Consider the following 15,543-nt stretch of genomic DNA (forward strand, 5'->3'; position numbering starts at 1 on the left):
CGCTCACGCTGGCTGCTGGCTCCACACGGTAGCCCATGGCAACCCACTGCAGCAGGGGCTGCAACCTACGCCGTCGCCGGTGACTCACAGCAGCCCAGCTCCAGGTTGAGCTGTTGTTCAGCATATTAGCTGTGGAGGGCAGTGTCATTGGCCCTCATATGTGGGATCCGAACCGGGGCCCTCTGGCGTCCCAAGCCAGTTCTTAACCATCGCGCCACTCGGCCGGCCCTACATGAAGGTTTTTAAGGTATATTTCTCAACTGCTTTCCAGAACTGGGTAAACTAGGTTATCCCTGCCAATATAAGCTGGTGCCTACAAAGTATTTCTCAGAAACCACAATTATTTCAGGGACTGAGGATTCCATTAAACAAACAAAAAAAACTTTATTGAAAAAAGCAGAGACAAAAGTAAATTTTCAAATTCTTCCAATAATGCCAAAAAAAAAAAAAGAAAGAAAAGAAAAAGAAAAAAAGGAATCCAAGCTGGATTCTGAGCTTGGAGCCTGACCCCCACATGAGGAGATCCCCAAGCAGGGATGGGTGTTGGGTGTCTCCACGTGCTCAGGGACCCGCTGAGCCTCGTGGGCTGTGGCATCCCCCCTGCGTACTGACCACTGTCTCTCCCTCCACACCCCTCCCCGCTGTGTACGTGCTTCTCAAGAGCTCTACCGGCCCTCAGCTGCTCCCAGCCGTCATACACTGTTCACCATCGTCTCTGGTTATGTTTGTGACACACATGCACTGCAGCCAAGCCCCGTCTCTCTAAGGTTCGTGTGTGCCCTGGTGACTGTCAGTGTTGTGACTGTCTGGACATCACACAGCTGTGTGTGTGCTCTGTGCACCATCGACATTTTGAGAACTCGCTGCCTTTATTTTGGGGATAGTGGTATGTAGCGTGGGCTTCAAGGAAGGGGGTCAGCACTGCTCTTGTCTCCTGGGTGCTCACATGTTGCATGATGCAACAGCCTCTGTCTCCACTGGGCATCCCCACGCTGAGCTGCCTGTCCCTCTTCTGCAGGTGGCCGCCATAGCAGCCTGAAGCCCGTCAGCAGCAGTCCCACCATCACCATCGCTGCCACTGCGGCCATGGTCTCCGTGGACCCTGAGGGACGTGGGGGCCCGTCACCCTCCAGCGTGCAGCCCCGCCACTTCCTGACACTGGCACCCTTCAGAATACCCCTGCGGGCCGCCCCCTTCTCTGGTAAGTAAGAGCATGGTCTCCCAAAGCTTTGAGCTGGCTGCAGAAGCTGTGCTGTGGGGGACGAGGCAGGGGCCAGTGTGCCCACCTCCCTGCACCCCCATGCCGTGGGGCGCCCCAGCCTGGCTGTAGGGGTGGGGAGATATGCAGGTTTGTCCAAACTACACAAATAGACTTGATTCCATTCAACAAGGTTGGGTTACATCAACCGGGCGCTTTCTGCTGTAATGCGAGGTTTACGGTTTGTTTGAAGAACCGAGGCTTCTCTCACTATTTAGGGCGTGGGGGTGCAGTAGCTGACAGTACATGGACTCAGAAATTTGTAATTTTCTCACACAAAGCCTGGAGCCACGTGCTAGAAAGTAGTGAAGTGTCTAAATTGGTACATCACAGAAAAGGTAAATGCTGAGACTCGTATAGAGCTTTCCCCACATCTCACCTGGGGAGGGTCACCTGGGCTTCCAGCTGGGCTGTTCTGAACACATGGGGTGAGGGCCTTCCCACCATGCAGGACCTCTATGGAGCCCACCAAAGCCCACGGCATGATGGCCACAAAGGCACTTGTGTTCCGAGTGCAGTGGGTGTGCTCTTCTGAGAAGTCCGCGGTGTGGAGGCCGGGCTCGTGGACATCCCGGGCTTGGAGGTGCCAAGTGCGTACTGGGCTCAGGAGGGAAGGTCCGCGTCCTGCACTGGCTGTGACTGCGCTGTTCACAGCTATACACGCATGTCTACTAAGCACGTCCAAGTCGTTCCTTACACGTAGCACAAGCAACAGTGACTTGGAAGGACAGTAAGCTCTCAGATCTTGTGAGCTAGTGCTGTTACTTTAGCTTTAGTTTGTCATGTGATAGTTTAAGACTCGAACAGAAATTCTGTGGCGCTCTACTATTAGTTGTGTACTGCAATTAATGCTGGCATTCTAATTCTAGCACCAGTGTCATGAATCGCGAGGTTATCGGTAGTAAGAGACATCACTAGATGGTAAGATGTGTGTATTACATATGTATGTATGGTAATATATGTACGGCTCACAGTGGAAAGGGAAGAGGCCTGGTTATTTCCAGGGTGGGCAATGCTTCTGGTTGGCTGACCTCTTCTGGTGAGTCTGATGTGGTTTTCTCAGCACTGGACCTCCGGCCTTCATGTCTGCATGTTGGGTTGATAAATTAGTTGCTCAGTAGAACATTGTATTCTCAAGAACAAAGTCATTTCTATTTCAGTGTGTTGGTGAACATGCATTTAGGGTATGATGGGGGAATAAATAAAACACATAGATAATCTCTTGTGTGGAACGTAATTTACAGCTCTGTCAAGATTTTGGTTAAAATCCATCAATCCATTGACGTTTATTAAGGATGACTTACTATTTTTCAAGAAAATTAATGTTAGAAAGAACCAAACACCATGTAGCCCAGGAGTGGCTTTACTTCCCATGTCTCTCGTAGGATTTATAAAGTGACATAATAATTAGGCATCTTTCCACGTTTGCATTTTATAAGGCTCTGTAATCAAATTTGCCACAACATGCATTCAGTTAGAAAAAGACAGGCACCAGTGTTATCTGTCTTGGAAGCAACCGCCAGCATGGCTGTCAAACAGACGAAGGGGGTGGTGCTTAGAAGGTGGCTCCGGATGGCCTTACAGTTTGATCTGTTTGATTCGAATGCCACACTCAACAGTAGAGGCACCAGGTTGAAGTTGAAATGAAGGAGGGTGGGTCTGGCCCAGTGACCCCAGCCTGGTGGGTGACCTCTGAGCGTGAGCCAATCCCAGGCCTCACGGTGGCTGTGGCTCTATCTGGGGTGCCCCTGGTAAGTGGGGTCTTCGGGAGATAGGACCACTGTGTAGTGTCTTGGTTGTCTCCTCTTGACTTCAGCAGAAACCATGTGAGTGAGAGTGGCTGTGCCCACATGAAAACTTTTGTGGAATTTCCCTTGAGTACTTTCTGAAAACCAAGGCTTGAAGGACACGGAGGGTCGACCATTTGTCTGTCAGGGCTGGTGTTTAACCATTGTCAGTGGCCCCGTAAATAAGATTAAATGAGCTTGAAGAGCTGACTGTCCCGATGAACACCCTCAATGGGGGTTCAGGGAGCCCACCAGGACATCCCTGACACACAAATAGGTGGGCTGGAGCGGGGGTGGGGCAGGGAAGGACCAAGTATCCTGTCGAGGGCTAGGCTGGGGGAGCGGGGGAGGTGGGGTACCATTGATAGCACAACAGATTTTGTAGACCAAGAAAAATGCACCTCTCTGTGGAATTTGCTCTGTATTGCACTGATTTTAGAAAAGCATGTGAACTTTAATATGAGTACAGATGAATAACCCTGTTTTTGTTTAGAAGATAATAATTCCCATTTTAGATAAATGAGCTAGACTCTTTCATTCACTCCCTTCACTTGGTAATAACAGCTGAGTCATCTTAGAAGCCCCACATGGCTTAGCTTTATGGTTCTCAACTAGAGGCAGCTTTACCTCCAGGGGTTCTTCTATGGCTGGACAGATTTGCGGGGGCTGCTACTGGGATCTAGTGGGTAGAAACCAGGGATTCTGCCGCACACCCTGTAATGCCCAGCCAGCCCCCACGATAAAGGGTTGTCTGGCTCCACATGTTAGCAGTGCTTGTATCGAGATGCCCCAGTTAATATTCTAGAATTCCACCTATACCGTGAAAACCTGTGTTGGTGTGTGAACAGTCTACCCTCATCTCGAGGAGTTCGTGATCCAGTAACCGACGGGCTTTGAAGGGAATGGCTCCGGGCTGGAGGGAAGGTCAGCTATGAGTTACACTTAGTCATATGCCTGCATGCGATTCAGAGTTTCAAATCACTTGTTGAAAGAACCCCATGACCTGTTCCAAATTCAGTCGTAAGCTTGGTTTTCTTGTTCAGTATGTTGCCAGCACGTGCAGCAAAGTCAGCACTTGCTGTTACTCTTTCAAAGGACCATGTGTACCTGGGTAGCTGCTGGCCTCGTGCTCATGTTAGTCTGCTCACACCTGTCCCCTCCCCTAGCCTGTAAGCCGCCTGCTGGGGGCCGTGTCTCGCTGTCCTGGCGCAGCCTGCACCGGGCACCCCGGGCGCGATCGTCACATGTGTTGAGCTGATGGCTCTATGCGCTGATCCTTCAGCCGGTCCCCTGACTTGGGTGGCCGTTCTCCACCTTGTACATCAACAAGTGCGTACAGTCTGCTGTCCTTATTCACATAATTTCTAATGTGGTTTCTCACGGATTGCTCCTGGATTGAGGTGAGGTAGCGGGCAGGGGGACGCAATGGCGGGGGGGGGGAGGTTACCTGGACACGTGGGCTTTGCCGGCGGCGCGAGCCGGTGGAGCGTGGTGGGCAGAGCAAGCGGCCTGCGTTTCCTACAGCAGGTTTCAGCTAAACAACCTTGCTCAACCTTAGAGTTTTAGGTTCAAGAGGAACACTTTAAGGCTAGAAACATACCTGGCATCCTGTTTCTTTCTTAGTTTTGAAGGAGAACATGGACTTGATTGAGGGGAGAAAGAAGGACCTGCTCTCTCGGGGTTGAATCCTGAGTTATGAGGTGGGCGCCCACTTTGGGGGGATAAAGAGGCGGAACCACTCCAGCGTCTGCCCCCATTTGATGAAACAAAGGAAGCGACTCTTGTTTTAAAGATGGTGGTAGTTGCTTTAAGCCTTTGCCCACCATTTCGTAAGCATTTGAGGGAGCGAGGAAGGCTATGAGCGATTGTTCTGGTCGCTAGGAGAGCAAATGACGATCTGATACAACTATTAAAAAGTGCCATCTGCCTTGGAAACCATTTACCACCTGTCCTTTTGCTTCCAGAACTATTTAATGGTTTAAATTTAACAGTTTGTCCTGCCACAGAACAGCTGGGAAGTGACTATTTTTTTCTGTCAGTATCTTACCAGCCAAGAGACTTAACAAGTCAGGGAAGTCCCGCGTGGGAGTGCCAGCAACGCCGCCTTCCCGGGGCTGTCCGCCGCCTCTCTGGGGGAATCTGTGGGTGACGCGACAGGCTCGGTGACAACGGTGACCCAGCCACTGGGTGCAGTCTTTCCTTTTTCCATCCAGGAATCATTTCCCCTGCACTGTAATAGAAAATGTCATAATACGTATTAACATTTTAGAGAATTTCAGAGACAAAAATATCATAACAGCATAATTACTTCCACTCCAAAACGTCTGAGCCTCAGCTGGCTTCTGTGAGGAAGACATATGTGTTTTTGACAGAGGAATTGAGTTCTCAGTAGAACACACGCTGTATTGAAACAACCAAAAAAAAAAAAAAGACTGTTATTCACGAACTCACTCGCATTAAGGATGCAAACTACACCCAGTCAGGCTGGTATAAGGGCATGTGAGCATGTCAGGGCAGCATTTGCTAAACAAGAGCTCGTTGCTGGGATCCGACGGGTATGTGTGTGTGTGTGGGGGGGGCGCTGGCAGTGGGGGGGCGCTGGCAGGAATGGCTCCCTCTGACGGCAAGTGTGTCTGCTCTACGTGGCCGTCTGCTCTACGTGGCCGTCTGCTCTACGTGGCCCTCTAGAAAGTTCCTCTCCTGCCCCCCTCTGGCCCCCGGGGCTCCAGTCCTTGCTAATTTCCTGAGGAGCCAGCGCCTGGCACTTCAGCTTCGTGAGCTCTCTCCACTGTGAGCTTCTACTCACTCTTTGAAAAGAAAACTGGAAATTATTGCGCACACCAATGCTGCATGTTTCCACCAAGTAGAATGAACGTCCATCCCTCCCTTGGAGCCCAAGGAGGTAGATGCTTTCTGCCCCTAACGCTCGCGGGAGCCTAGACTCATGTCCACCCCAGGGACCCTCATCCTCCAGCATAGGGGCCAGCCGTTCCTTGGCTGCGTTAAAAATGTGTTTACCACGTAGGTGTTGTCTCTATACAGTATGTCGCTGAGTTTTTGGTTTTTTGAATTTTATGTCAGTGTCGTCATAGTTCATGAATTCTTCTGATTGCCTATTTTGCTCAAATTGACATGTTTTTCTTAACGTCATGGCCGCCCATGTGTGTAGTGGCAGTGCAATCTTGCTCGCTTTGGTGTAGCATTCCTTCCTCCCTCCCTCCCTCCCTCCCTCCCTTCCTTCCTCCCTTCCTTCCTTCCTTCCTTCCTCCGAGTCCACACAGCGCATTGTCCTCCCGCTGCCGGTGGGTGTCTGGGCTGGTTCCCGACATGTCAAGCGCAGCTGTCCTCCGCTCCCTTCTGGAAGCACTTTCCTGCGGACATTTCTCCGGGCGTGTGCGGTCTTTGCATGGATCTGAAGCTGGGTGTGCCCCGCTCAGCCCCACACCTCTTCCAAGACCCCCTTTATCTTCAGCCCCGTTTCTCCCTTGAGCTCTCGGTTCTTCGATCCAAACTCCCACTCCTATCTAATGGATGTCTCAAATCGCACTTTTCCATGAAGGAAGCATTGATTCCCGACCTGTGGTCCTGCGCATAAGACAACAAAAGGGCTTGCTTCTCCCGTAGTCTTCCGAATAAGCCTCATCCCCCGCTAATGCTCCCCAATTCTGTAAGTTGCACCCCAGTCCGGCCAGTTGGAGCCCAACACTGAGGGGTCATCCTCTGTTCCTCCTTTTGCCTGATGACCCCCATCCACTCCATCAGTGCTGTTGTCCCTCCTTCTGTCCACTGTCCTCATCTGAGCAAAAGAGAGGGCACCAAGATGGCGGGCGTACAGTGGTCCCAGAAAGCAGCGCGTTTCGGCCGGCTTCTGAGGCAGGGACACTGGTGCTGAGGTGGACGCAGAGATGCCCTGGCTGAGAAGAGAGGGGACATGTCCAGCGGGGGGCCAGAGCCTCTGCAGGGGCCCTGCTGGGTACCGAGGACAGAGACGTGTGCTCAGGAAACATCAGCTAAGAAAGATGCATGCAGGTACGGTGTTCTGTCTGTCATTTTACAAATGTTGGGGATGGGGCCGGCCGAGTGGCTCAGTTGGTTAAGAGCTCGCTCAAGAGTGTGAGCTCTGAGCAACAGCGGTTCGAGTCCCAGCCCGAGCTGAGCAGCCGCTGAGCTGCCAACAGGTGGCAGGATGGCTCAGCTAAATAAAATAAAATAAAATAAAATAAAAAACAAAAATGTTGGGGATGGAAATGGTGAACTTCCTTTTCTGGCAGCACATGGAACTCCTCAGTCCCCTAAGAAGTCAGCTAGAAGCCATGCCAGCACCTGAGGTGCGACCAGGAGACATGGCAGTGCTGCCTTCCGGGGGACCCGGGGCGAGCGTTGGCCCTCGGCCCTGTACCTCCATCCTCCATGGAGTTTGAGAAAGGCTGTGCCCAAACCTCGGTTATGGGTGATGCCCCGGATTCAAGTCACCACCTGAGGGTGTCTCCTGAGCTCCCCAGACTCTGACACACAGGCTGTCTTTCTGTCGGGGGGACCTGGTGGTTCTGTGATGGTAGGCGACATAATGTGTGTGAGCATTCTTCTGGGGCCAGCGTTTCAGCTTTAAATATTCCTGGCAGATATCTACCTTCTGTATGAACGGTGAACACCTGATCACCATCTCATCCTATGGTGTCCCCCCCCCCCGGCTCCTTCTGGTAGAATATTCTGCATGGACGCCTGGGCGCTGTGTGTTTTTAAAGGATTTTACTCTGAAGTGGTAATAGCTTAGTCTGCTCTGTCATCTGGGGAGGGTGTAGGTCCGGGAGCCCCTGCAAGCGACTGGTGATGACATTCAGACACGGAAGACTGTGACTTTCCCCAAGGCCACATGGGCCGACAGGGTGCTGCAGGGACAAAGCGTGACAGCACGACCTTGAGTTTAGTGCTCAGTTCATTAACTCATCTTGCTAGAACCTGGAGAAAAGAGCAAAGTGGAAGCGAGAAAAGCAAACAACATGGTGCCTGTCCAGTGCTGACAGACGCCGTGGCAGCAGACTGTGGTGCGACTGGGACACATCAGCCGAGGAGCTGCCTCTGCTGCGGGGGCCACCCCTTCTGTCCTGGGCAGGCCCCCCTCTGGGAGCCTCTGTTTCTCCTCCCCAGCCTGTGCTCATGCCTGGGTGCATGGGGTCTCAGGCTCTTCCTGGCACCTTGTTTTAGTTTGGTTTGGGCCTGAAGGCTGAGGGACCACCTTCATATGAAAAGGAACACAAGAAGGACCTCTTAGGAGGACCCCTCGCCAAGGAACAGGGACACAGCGATAGAACCACAACCTGCATTTCAGCTGCTGTGCCTCCCTGCCCCATTCTCACGGCCTTGCCGTCCCCTCTGTTCGCACCTCACCCCCAGTTTTACAAGTCCAGCTGAGTGCTGGCTCGTCCGTGGCACCTGCCTGGACCCTGCTAGTTGACCCAAACTTTCCAGCTTTCAAATTCCTGTCCTGTGCCGCGCCCATCACTTAACTGTGAAGTGCTCAGGGTTTACACTTTGTCTGCCCATATTGAGTGTCCATGGGGCAGGGTCTGCAGTGCTGTGTCCACACCCTGTTCAGCGCTCAGAACAGCTCTGTTCATGGAGCAGCCGCTCAGAGACCGTCAGTGAGATGGGAGAGGCGGCAGCCCAGGAAATGCTGTGACTGCCAATGGATGAAATACAGAGGGTGCCAAAAAATGTAGACACATTTTAAGAAAGGAAAAAAACTGCATTAAAATTGTAATACTCAACATATACCAATAACAAAAGATGAATACAAGTCATGTGTCTACATTTTTTGGCACCCCCGGTAGTTCACACAACATGTTGAGAATCTGGTCTTTTCCTATTATCCCCCTTGTAAGTACGGTCCTGTTGACTTAAGAGTGTTGTATTCCTGAAGGTGTCCACGTCCCCTCTCTGAGCTGGGTTCCCTGGGCACAGTGGCAGTTTTATTCAAGGAAATGTGGGTGCTTATGATGCCACGTCTAGCCACAGAAAGCGTCATCAGCAAGTGGGATTCTGAGGCACCTGCCGCCTCTCTCTCCTCTCTCTCTGTCTCTGTCTCTCTCTCTCTGTCTCTGTCTCTGTCTCTCTCTCTCTCTCTCTCTCTCTCACACACACACACACACACACACACACACACACACACACACCCCTTTAGGGGCAGTGGTTTTAAGGGCCTGGGGATGAGCTCCCAGGTACGGGGCATCTCAGGGGCTTCCTGTTCTCCCCACATGGGGTTCCCATACGTCGACAGGTCCATTTGTCTGTTTGCAGCTTAGTCCTTTTTGCCTCCACCCAGACCCTGCTCCAACCCAAGCTCTGATTCCCAGACACAGCCGGAAATGAAATCCTTTCGAGGTTGTCCTGCTCCCTAGAGGCCTGTCACCTCTACTCAAGATAATGGACTCTGCAGCAGCGCAGAACACAGAGAAAATCTGAATCTTATTAAACAAACACTGTTATTCCATCCTGCATTCAGTAACTCAAACAGCCACCCGCTTTCCCTGAGCACCTGCCCTGTTCCCGGGGCTCGGCTGGGTCTGAGTGTTCCTCGTGAGCAAAAGAGAGGGGACCTCTTTTCTTGGGAGGATGCCAGTGCCCTAAGTGGGAGGAATCACCTCCTGGGACCCAGTCGCTCGCACTTGGCCCCACTGCTCTCAGGGACAGCCCTGCTGAGTGCTGGCCCAGGGCAGGCATGACCGCGGGCTGTCAGGCTGGGCGTCCTCAGAAGCAGACTGACACACCAGTGGGGAGGCGGTAAGGATGGGGCACAAGGAGCCCCTGCAGAGCCTGACACCCCGTGGCAGTGGGGCGCAGTGGCAGGTGGGGGACTTGGGTGGAAGTCCTAGCACATTCTTCAGCACGTTCCCCTTGAGGAGTAAGAAGCTCTGTTCTTTTCCGTCGACTTCTGTCTGCGTTTGGCTGAGGGCAGCCCCTGAAGGTGCTAATGTCCTGGCATTTCTAATCCCCAGTGTGGACTTAGGCCAAGACCCCCCCCTCAGCCAGACAGCCCCGAGGCACAAGTCGCAGTGGTCTCAGGAAGAGGCCAGTGACGGGGCGGGGAGGCTGAGCGCTTAGGGACTCCGGTGGGCAGCAGGCATGGCTGATGGTGGGTGGCGAGGGCAGTGCCGTGAAGACCGGATGAAGCTTGGGTTGTGTTGTGACCTGACCTCTAGAGTCAAAATAATTAAAGCTTCAGTGCTGGGGTCACGAAGACCTTTCCCCTCTTCTCACAGCGGTGACATTTCTTGCCCAGGATAAGGCCAAGAGCCAGACGGCATCCAGTGTTTGAGCAACAGGCCTCCTGAACAGTGGCTTTTGTGAAAGGAACCCCCGTGTTTCCCAGTGACTCGAGATGTTGGCCGAGGACGGAGGGCCTCAGGCCCCAGGGTGTCCCCCAGGCTCCTCGCGCCCTCGGCGTGCTGATGCTGGCAGGGTGGGGCCGGAGACGATGACAGGGTGTCGTACCCGGGGACTCTCCCAGCTCTAAAGCTGACGTGGCCCCAGAACCATCTAGCACGTCATGGGGGGCTGGCGAGTGTGTGCTGGATGCCAGGTGGCCTGTGGGTGTAAGGACACCCGAGCAGAGCTACAGGGGAAGGTCCTTGGACATGGATAAGAGGCCCGGGGTCCCACAGAGACGAGCTTGTGCTCCGCCCACAGCCATCAGCTTTGCGTGAATTTTGGGCATGTAGCTGTCATTTTCTGTGCATTATAGAATTATGGAGTTTGTTGAAGATTTGTTTGGACTTGTAAAAGTATATATGCATGGTAAGTAACCCAATTAATAAATAAGCAAAGTATACAAACAGGCATTTCTCCATAGAAAATGGGTGCTGTTCATAAAGGAACCCCTCGGCTCTGTAAGGGGAGGTCTCCAGGGAGACCCTTGGGCACCCTCTGCTTTGGTCCTTCATCCAACCCCTCACTGGGATCAGGCAAAGGGTCCCCTGGGCAGCTGGGTGGAGGGACACGGTTCAGGGTGAGGTTCAAGGGTACGCTGGGTGCAGGGACAGGGGTTCAGGGTGAGGTTCATGGGTATGCTGGGTGCAGGGACAGGGGTTCAGGGTGAGGTTCATGGGTANGCTGGGTGCAGGGACAGGGGTTCAGGGTGAGGTTCATGGGTATGCTGGGTGCAGGGACAGGGGTTCAGGGTGAGGTTCATGGGTACGCTGGGTGCAGGGACAGGGGACGTGGGCGGAGGGGATTAAAGGCGGTGGGGGCTTCATGCCTGTGGAGCTGAGATTAGGGTCAGGAGGAGGCGGGTTCTGAGTTTGGCTTGAGGGGTCTGTTCTTGTGCAGTTAAGGTAAAAACGGGGCTGTGGATGGCACTGCCTCTCCTGGCCCTTTTCTCGGGAGGAATTGTTACCTATTAAAAGGAGAAATGAGGAATGTCACTGCAGGGACCTACGAAAAGGGAATGTGTCACCCTAGCTGAGTGCACATGGCCCTGGGAGCACACGCCGTTAAGTAGCTGGTAATTCTGTGACTTTGAAATTGATTTTATTGTTTTCTCAATTGCACATAAAATTATTTTGGTACTTTTACTCATGTTTGTGGGAGTGTTTTTCAAATCCTTTTCTTATAGTGATGACTTCTAGCTTTGTGTTTTAGTTAAGCAGTCCTGGTTGTCACCTTCAGCAGGTCCCCCAGTGTCGTAAAGGACAGGGAGCATGAAAAGCACAGGCTTTGTCCTGAAAGCGTGGCCTGAGTTGACCACGAGTGCTGTTTATTTCCCTTTATTTTAATCCAAAGAGCTCCTCCCTGTGTCACCTAACGTCCTCCCCTCCCAGTGGACTGCGTATTCCCAGTGACAGCCACCTGCCATGGCTGGCAGCCTCACGAGCACCCACTGTTCTCTGGAAAACAAGCCCCCCTCAGTCAGCGTTTGGACGGAGCCGGTGCAGCTCCACCAGGCAGTCAGGGCACGTGGTGGGGGCGGGGCTGAGGAGGGCCACACGTTCCCAAGTCCGTCTCTGAGAGTCCAGCTCTGTGCTTCCCAGGCTAGCCGTCACAGCAGGCGCTGCTGTAGCAGATTGAGCCCTAAATTCCAGTGTCCCGGAAAGGTCCCTGTGTGCCCAAGGGCTGCAGAGGAAGCGGAGGCCCTACTTCCTGAGATGCTGGCGGGAGCAGTGGACATGTGTGTTTCCGGCTGCTGTCCTCCCGTGCTGGCGAGTGTGGGGCGTGTCGCTGTGGACTCGGTCGTTGGTGCCTGTTCACGCGGGAAACCTCACAGTCATTAAATGCATGTCCTCGTGTCTGAGCCGGAATGAGGGGTTGTCTTTATCCTTCTCACCCATTAAAAAGACTGTTGGTATCAGAGGACCTGGCGTTTCCACCAGAACTCAGGATGTTTCGTCCTGTCTGCTCATCGGCTCCCCGAGATTCGCTGTACACACACACACGGGAATGTGCATGTGGGGGTGCAGGGAGGTGAGCCCGAGTGTGTCAGTGTGTGCGTTGTGTGTGTTGTATGTATGATTTGGGCCATGCAGGAGGCCGGTGAAAAGTGGTGATGCTGTTTGGGGGTTTGGAGGGCCATAACTTTGGGAACCATCTGGAAAACAGTGACTGGCAGAGACCTGGGGGCTGATCGGGGTGGACTGTGGCGGGCAAGAGCCAGAGGATCGGCTCTCAGATCTGCTTGGTGATGTCCCCTGTCCTCGAGGACTTGTGTCCATTCGTGCTTCTTTCTGTTCACCATTTTCGTTATATCTTGTGTCTCATTTCAAGATATAAACTGCTCTGCCACAGAAACCTTGTCTTATGTTTCTGTGCCTGGGGGGCTCATCCGGTGGGGCTGTCCTATGGGTGTTCAAGGTCATTTAAGGGCGGAGCTCCTGGGGTGAGAAGCGTGCAGCGCAGGTCACGCCTGGTTTATGCTGCGGAGTTTCAGCATTGGAAAACGGTGAACCCAGACACGCAGATGAATGTGCCCCAGCTAATGCGTGATGCTCCCACCTGTAACCCTGAGTTTATGGTAACCGGCAGAAATGAAGGTGCACACGGGTGCCACTGCACCTGCCCAGCAGAGGGGGCGTCTGCGAGGCGTGGCGGCATTAGCAGCTCCTGGTCGTGAAGCTGCCGGTTGCTCCGTGAGTTTGGACCCAGACTGATGGACGCGTGGCGTGATGCTGCCGGCCAGCGCCCTCCGTCCAGAGGGCCTCCGCGCTCAGGCCTCCTGGTGGCCTCAGGGCTGCCTTCCACACGCCCGCACTTGCCCCACCTCGTGCAGCTCCCTCCTTTCCCAAATCTGTACGACACGCACCCTCTGCATCCCTTCCACCAAGGCAGATCTCGGGGCAGCTCTCTCAGGACGTCAGACCTAAGGATGAACCAGCTGCGGTTGGAAAGCCCCGCCCTGGTCCGAGCCGTCCCCTGCTGCCTGCCGTGGGAGGCTGCTGGAGAAACTGTCCCCGAGGCCCATCGTCCCCTGGGCCAGGGTGACGCGTGGCCCACTGCCGAGTTTCACGTGCCTGCGCTGGGGTGAGTGTGCAAATCCAGGAGAAGGGCTTCCACTTTACAAGAGAACTTGCTGTGGGCACTTAGGGAGCCACAGCCGATGTAAACCTTTCAGTTTTATTTTTAATTTATTATTTTAAGCCTATTAACAAGCTATGATGGTGGCTGTTATTTCCAAAAATAATTAATCGTAGATGAGCCCTAAGAATCCTGAAGAGGTTAAGCTGGCAGTTGTGCCTAATGGATTAAACGCTGCGGTGGATTAGAGAGCGCTCCTGCAGCCTCGTTCCACTTGCCTCTTTAATTACGTTTCGCTGACACTTTTTCCAGGGTGCACTGGGGTCACGGTCCCTGCTCTGCACGCTGGTGGCAGTAATACCAATGAGACCCCTTTGAGAGTGTGAGAGGTCCTGCCAGCCCGCCGTCAGCACAGATCCGTTCTGAGAAACGCTGATTTCCACGGGGAGCATGTGCTGGAGGCAGGTTCGTTTCCAGGCCCGGGGCCTGGCGTGACTGACAGTGATGCCAGCACAGTGTGGCCTCGTTTCTAGGGCTGGCACTGGCTTCTTCCCAGCGCCCCGCAGCTGGCCCGGATGGGGCTCTGTCACCCCGTGCCCACCGGCACCCCATCCTGGTGCCCCCGCCGGACCTGCCTCTCCCTGCGGTCGCCCCAGTGCCTCCAGCTCACCATGGTGCTGCCCTGAGGCCTGAGTGGTCTGGGCAGGAACACACCGGACCCCACCTGTGCTCACGAGAAAGGAGAGGTGCCTGGTCGTTTTGCGATTCCCTCCCCACGCGGGAACGGTGTTGAGACTGACCAGGGCTGGGCCACCTGGGTCCCCGGTGTCGGTGAAGTCACAGGACTTTGTCTAGAGAGAAAGCACATTCAGACTGCACCGTGAGCTGGAGGCAGCACCTCCCCACCCAGACTGGTCACCTTGACCAGAACCCAGGCCCCCACCACACCCAGGGCACCCCTGAGACTGAAGTTCTGGCTGTGGCTGGCAGGAAATGCAGCATTACGCTTGAGCTGGCATCTACTCTAGAGCCAAATTTTAATTTTATCCTCTCCCCCCAGCCCCCGCCCAGTGAACCTTGGTGACACCACACTCCTGGTATCCTTCCACCCGCGACACCTCCAGTCGTCCTTGCAGTCTGCCGAGAGCACCGCCCGCACGCCCCCAAGGCTCGTCCCTCATTTTCTCCCACTTTGCAGTTAACGCCCCAGGCGCCCGCTCTGAGCATGCGTCTCCTTTCCCTGCACGCGTTCCTGACTCCCCAGCCGGAGCAATGTGCCTGCCACTCTGCTCTGTGGCGCTCTGACAGCTCGAATCTCACACCTCTCCACACTTGTTTTTACTCATGTGCCTGTCTGCACTGGGACAGGAGGCCGAGATGAAGAGTCAGGGTCTCCTGCACAGGACCTGGTAACTGGGTGCCCCACCCCAGAGACCGCTTCTTTCCATGGCGGCTGCTTTTATGCTTTGTTTTTCTTTTTTACTTATTGCAATTATTTCTAATTATTTAATGAAGTATATTTGGTGTACACGATTATATTAGTTTCAGGTGTACAGCATAGTAATTCCACATTTATATACCTTATGATCACCAGATACATGCAAAAAAATGGAACTGGACCACTGTCTTACACCATATACAAAAGTAAACTCAAAATGGAGTAAGGACTTAAATGTAAGCCCTGAAACCAGAAAACTCATGGAAGAAAACAGGCAGTAAACCCTCTGCCGTTGGTCTCAGCAGCTTCTTTTTGGATCTGTCTCCTCGGACAAGGGCAAGAAAAGCAAAAATAAACACATGGGACGACATCACACTAAAAACCCTCTACTTTTATGTTTTGTATTTTTGCCAGCTAACTTTGCCATGGTAGCTAGACTGTTGATGTCTTTATGTCTTGATTTGTCAACTTTAGACAATGGCTGGTGACATCGTACGGAAGGTGGAGACTGTCTCTAGCTTTCTATTGCTGCATAAAGGAGGGGAAATTAGCTTTGC

The 15,543-nt window shown here is 53.3% G+C and overlaps 1 protein-coding gene across 1 annotated transcript in view; it reads left to right on the top strand.

The window, feature by feature from the left end:
• The window catches only part of TCERG1L (transcription elongation regulator 1 like), a 141,165-nt gene that overhangs the window by 32,159 nt on the left and 93,463 nt on the right, over positions 1 to 15,543 (top strand). The window contains exon 4 of the mRNA XM_019644077.1: positions 1,019 to 1,201. Within this exon, the coding sequence (XP_019499622.1) occupies positions 1,019 to 1,201 (183 nt within the window). The remainder of the gene's footprint in view (positions 1 to 1,018; positions 1,202 to 15,543) is intronic.

This window comes from Hipposideros armiger, unplaced genomic scaffold, assembly GCF_001890085.2.
Source record: "Hipposideros armiger isolate ML-2016 unplaced genomic scaffold, ASM189008v1 scaffold_85, whole genome shotgun sequence".
NCBI classification, from domain to species: domain Eukaryota; kingdom Metazoa; phylum Chordata; class Mammalia; order Chiroptera; family Hipposideridae; genus Hipposideros; species Hipposideros armiger.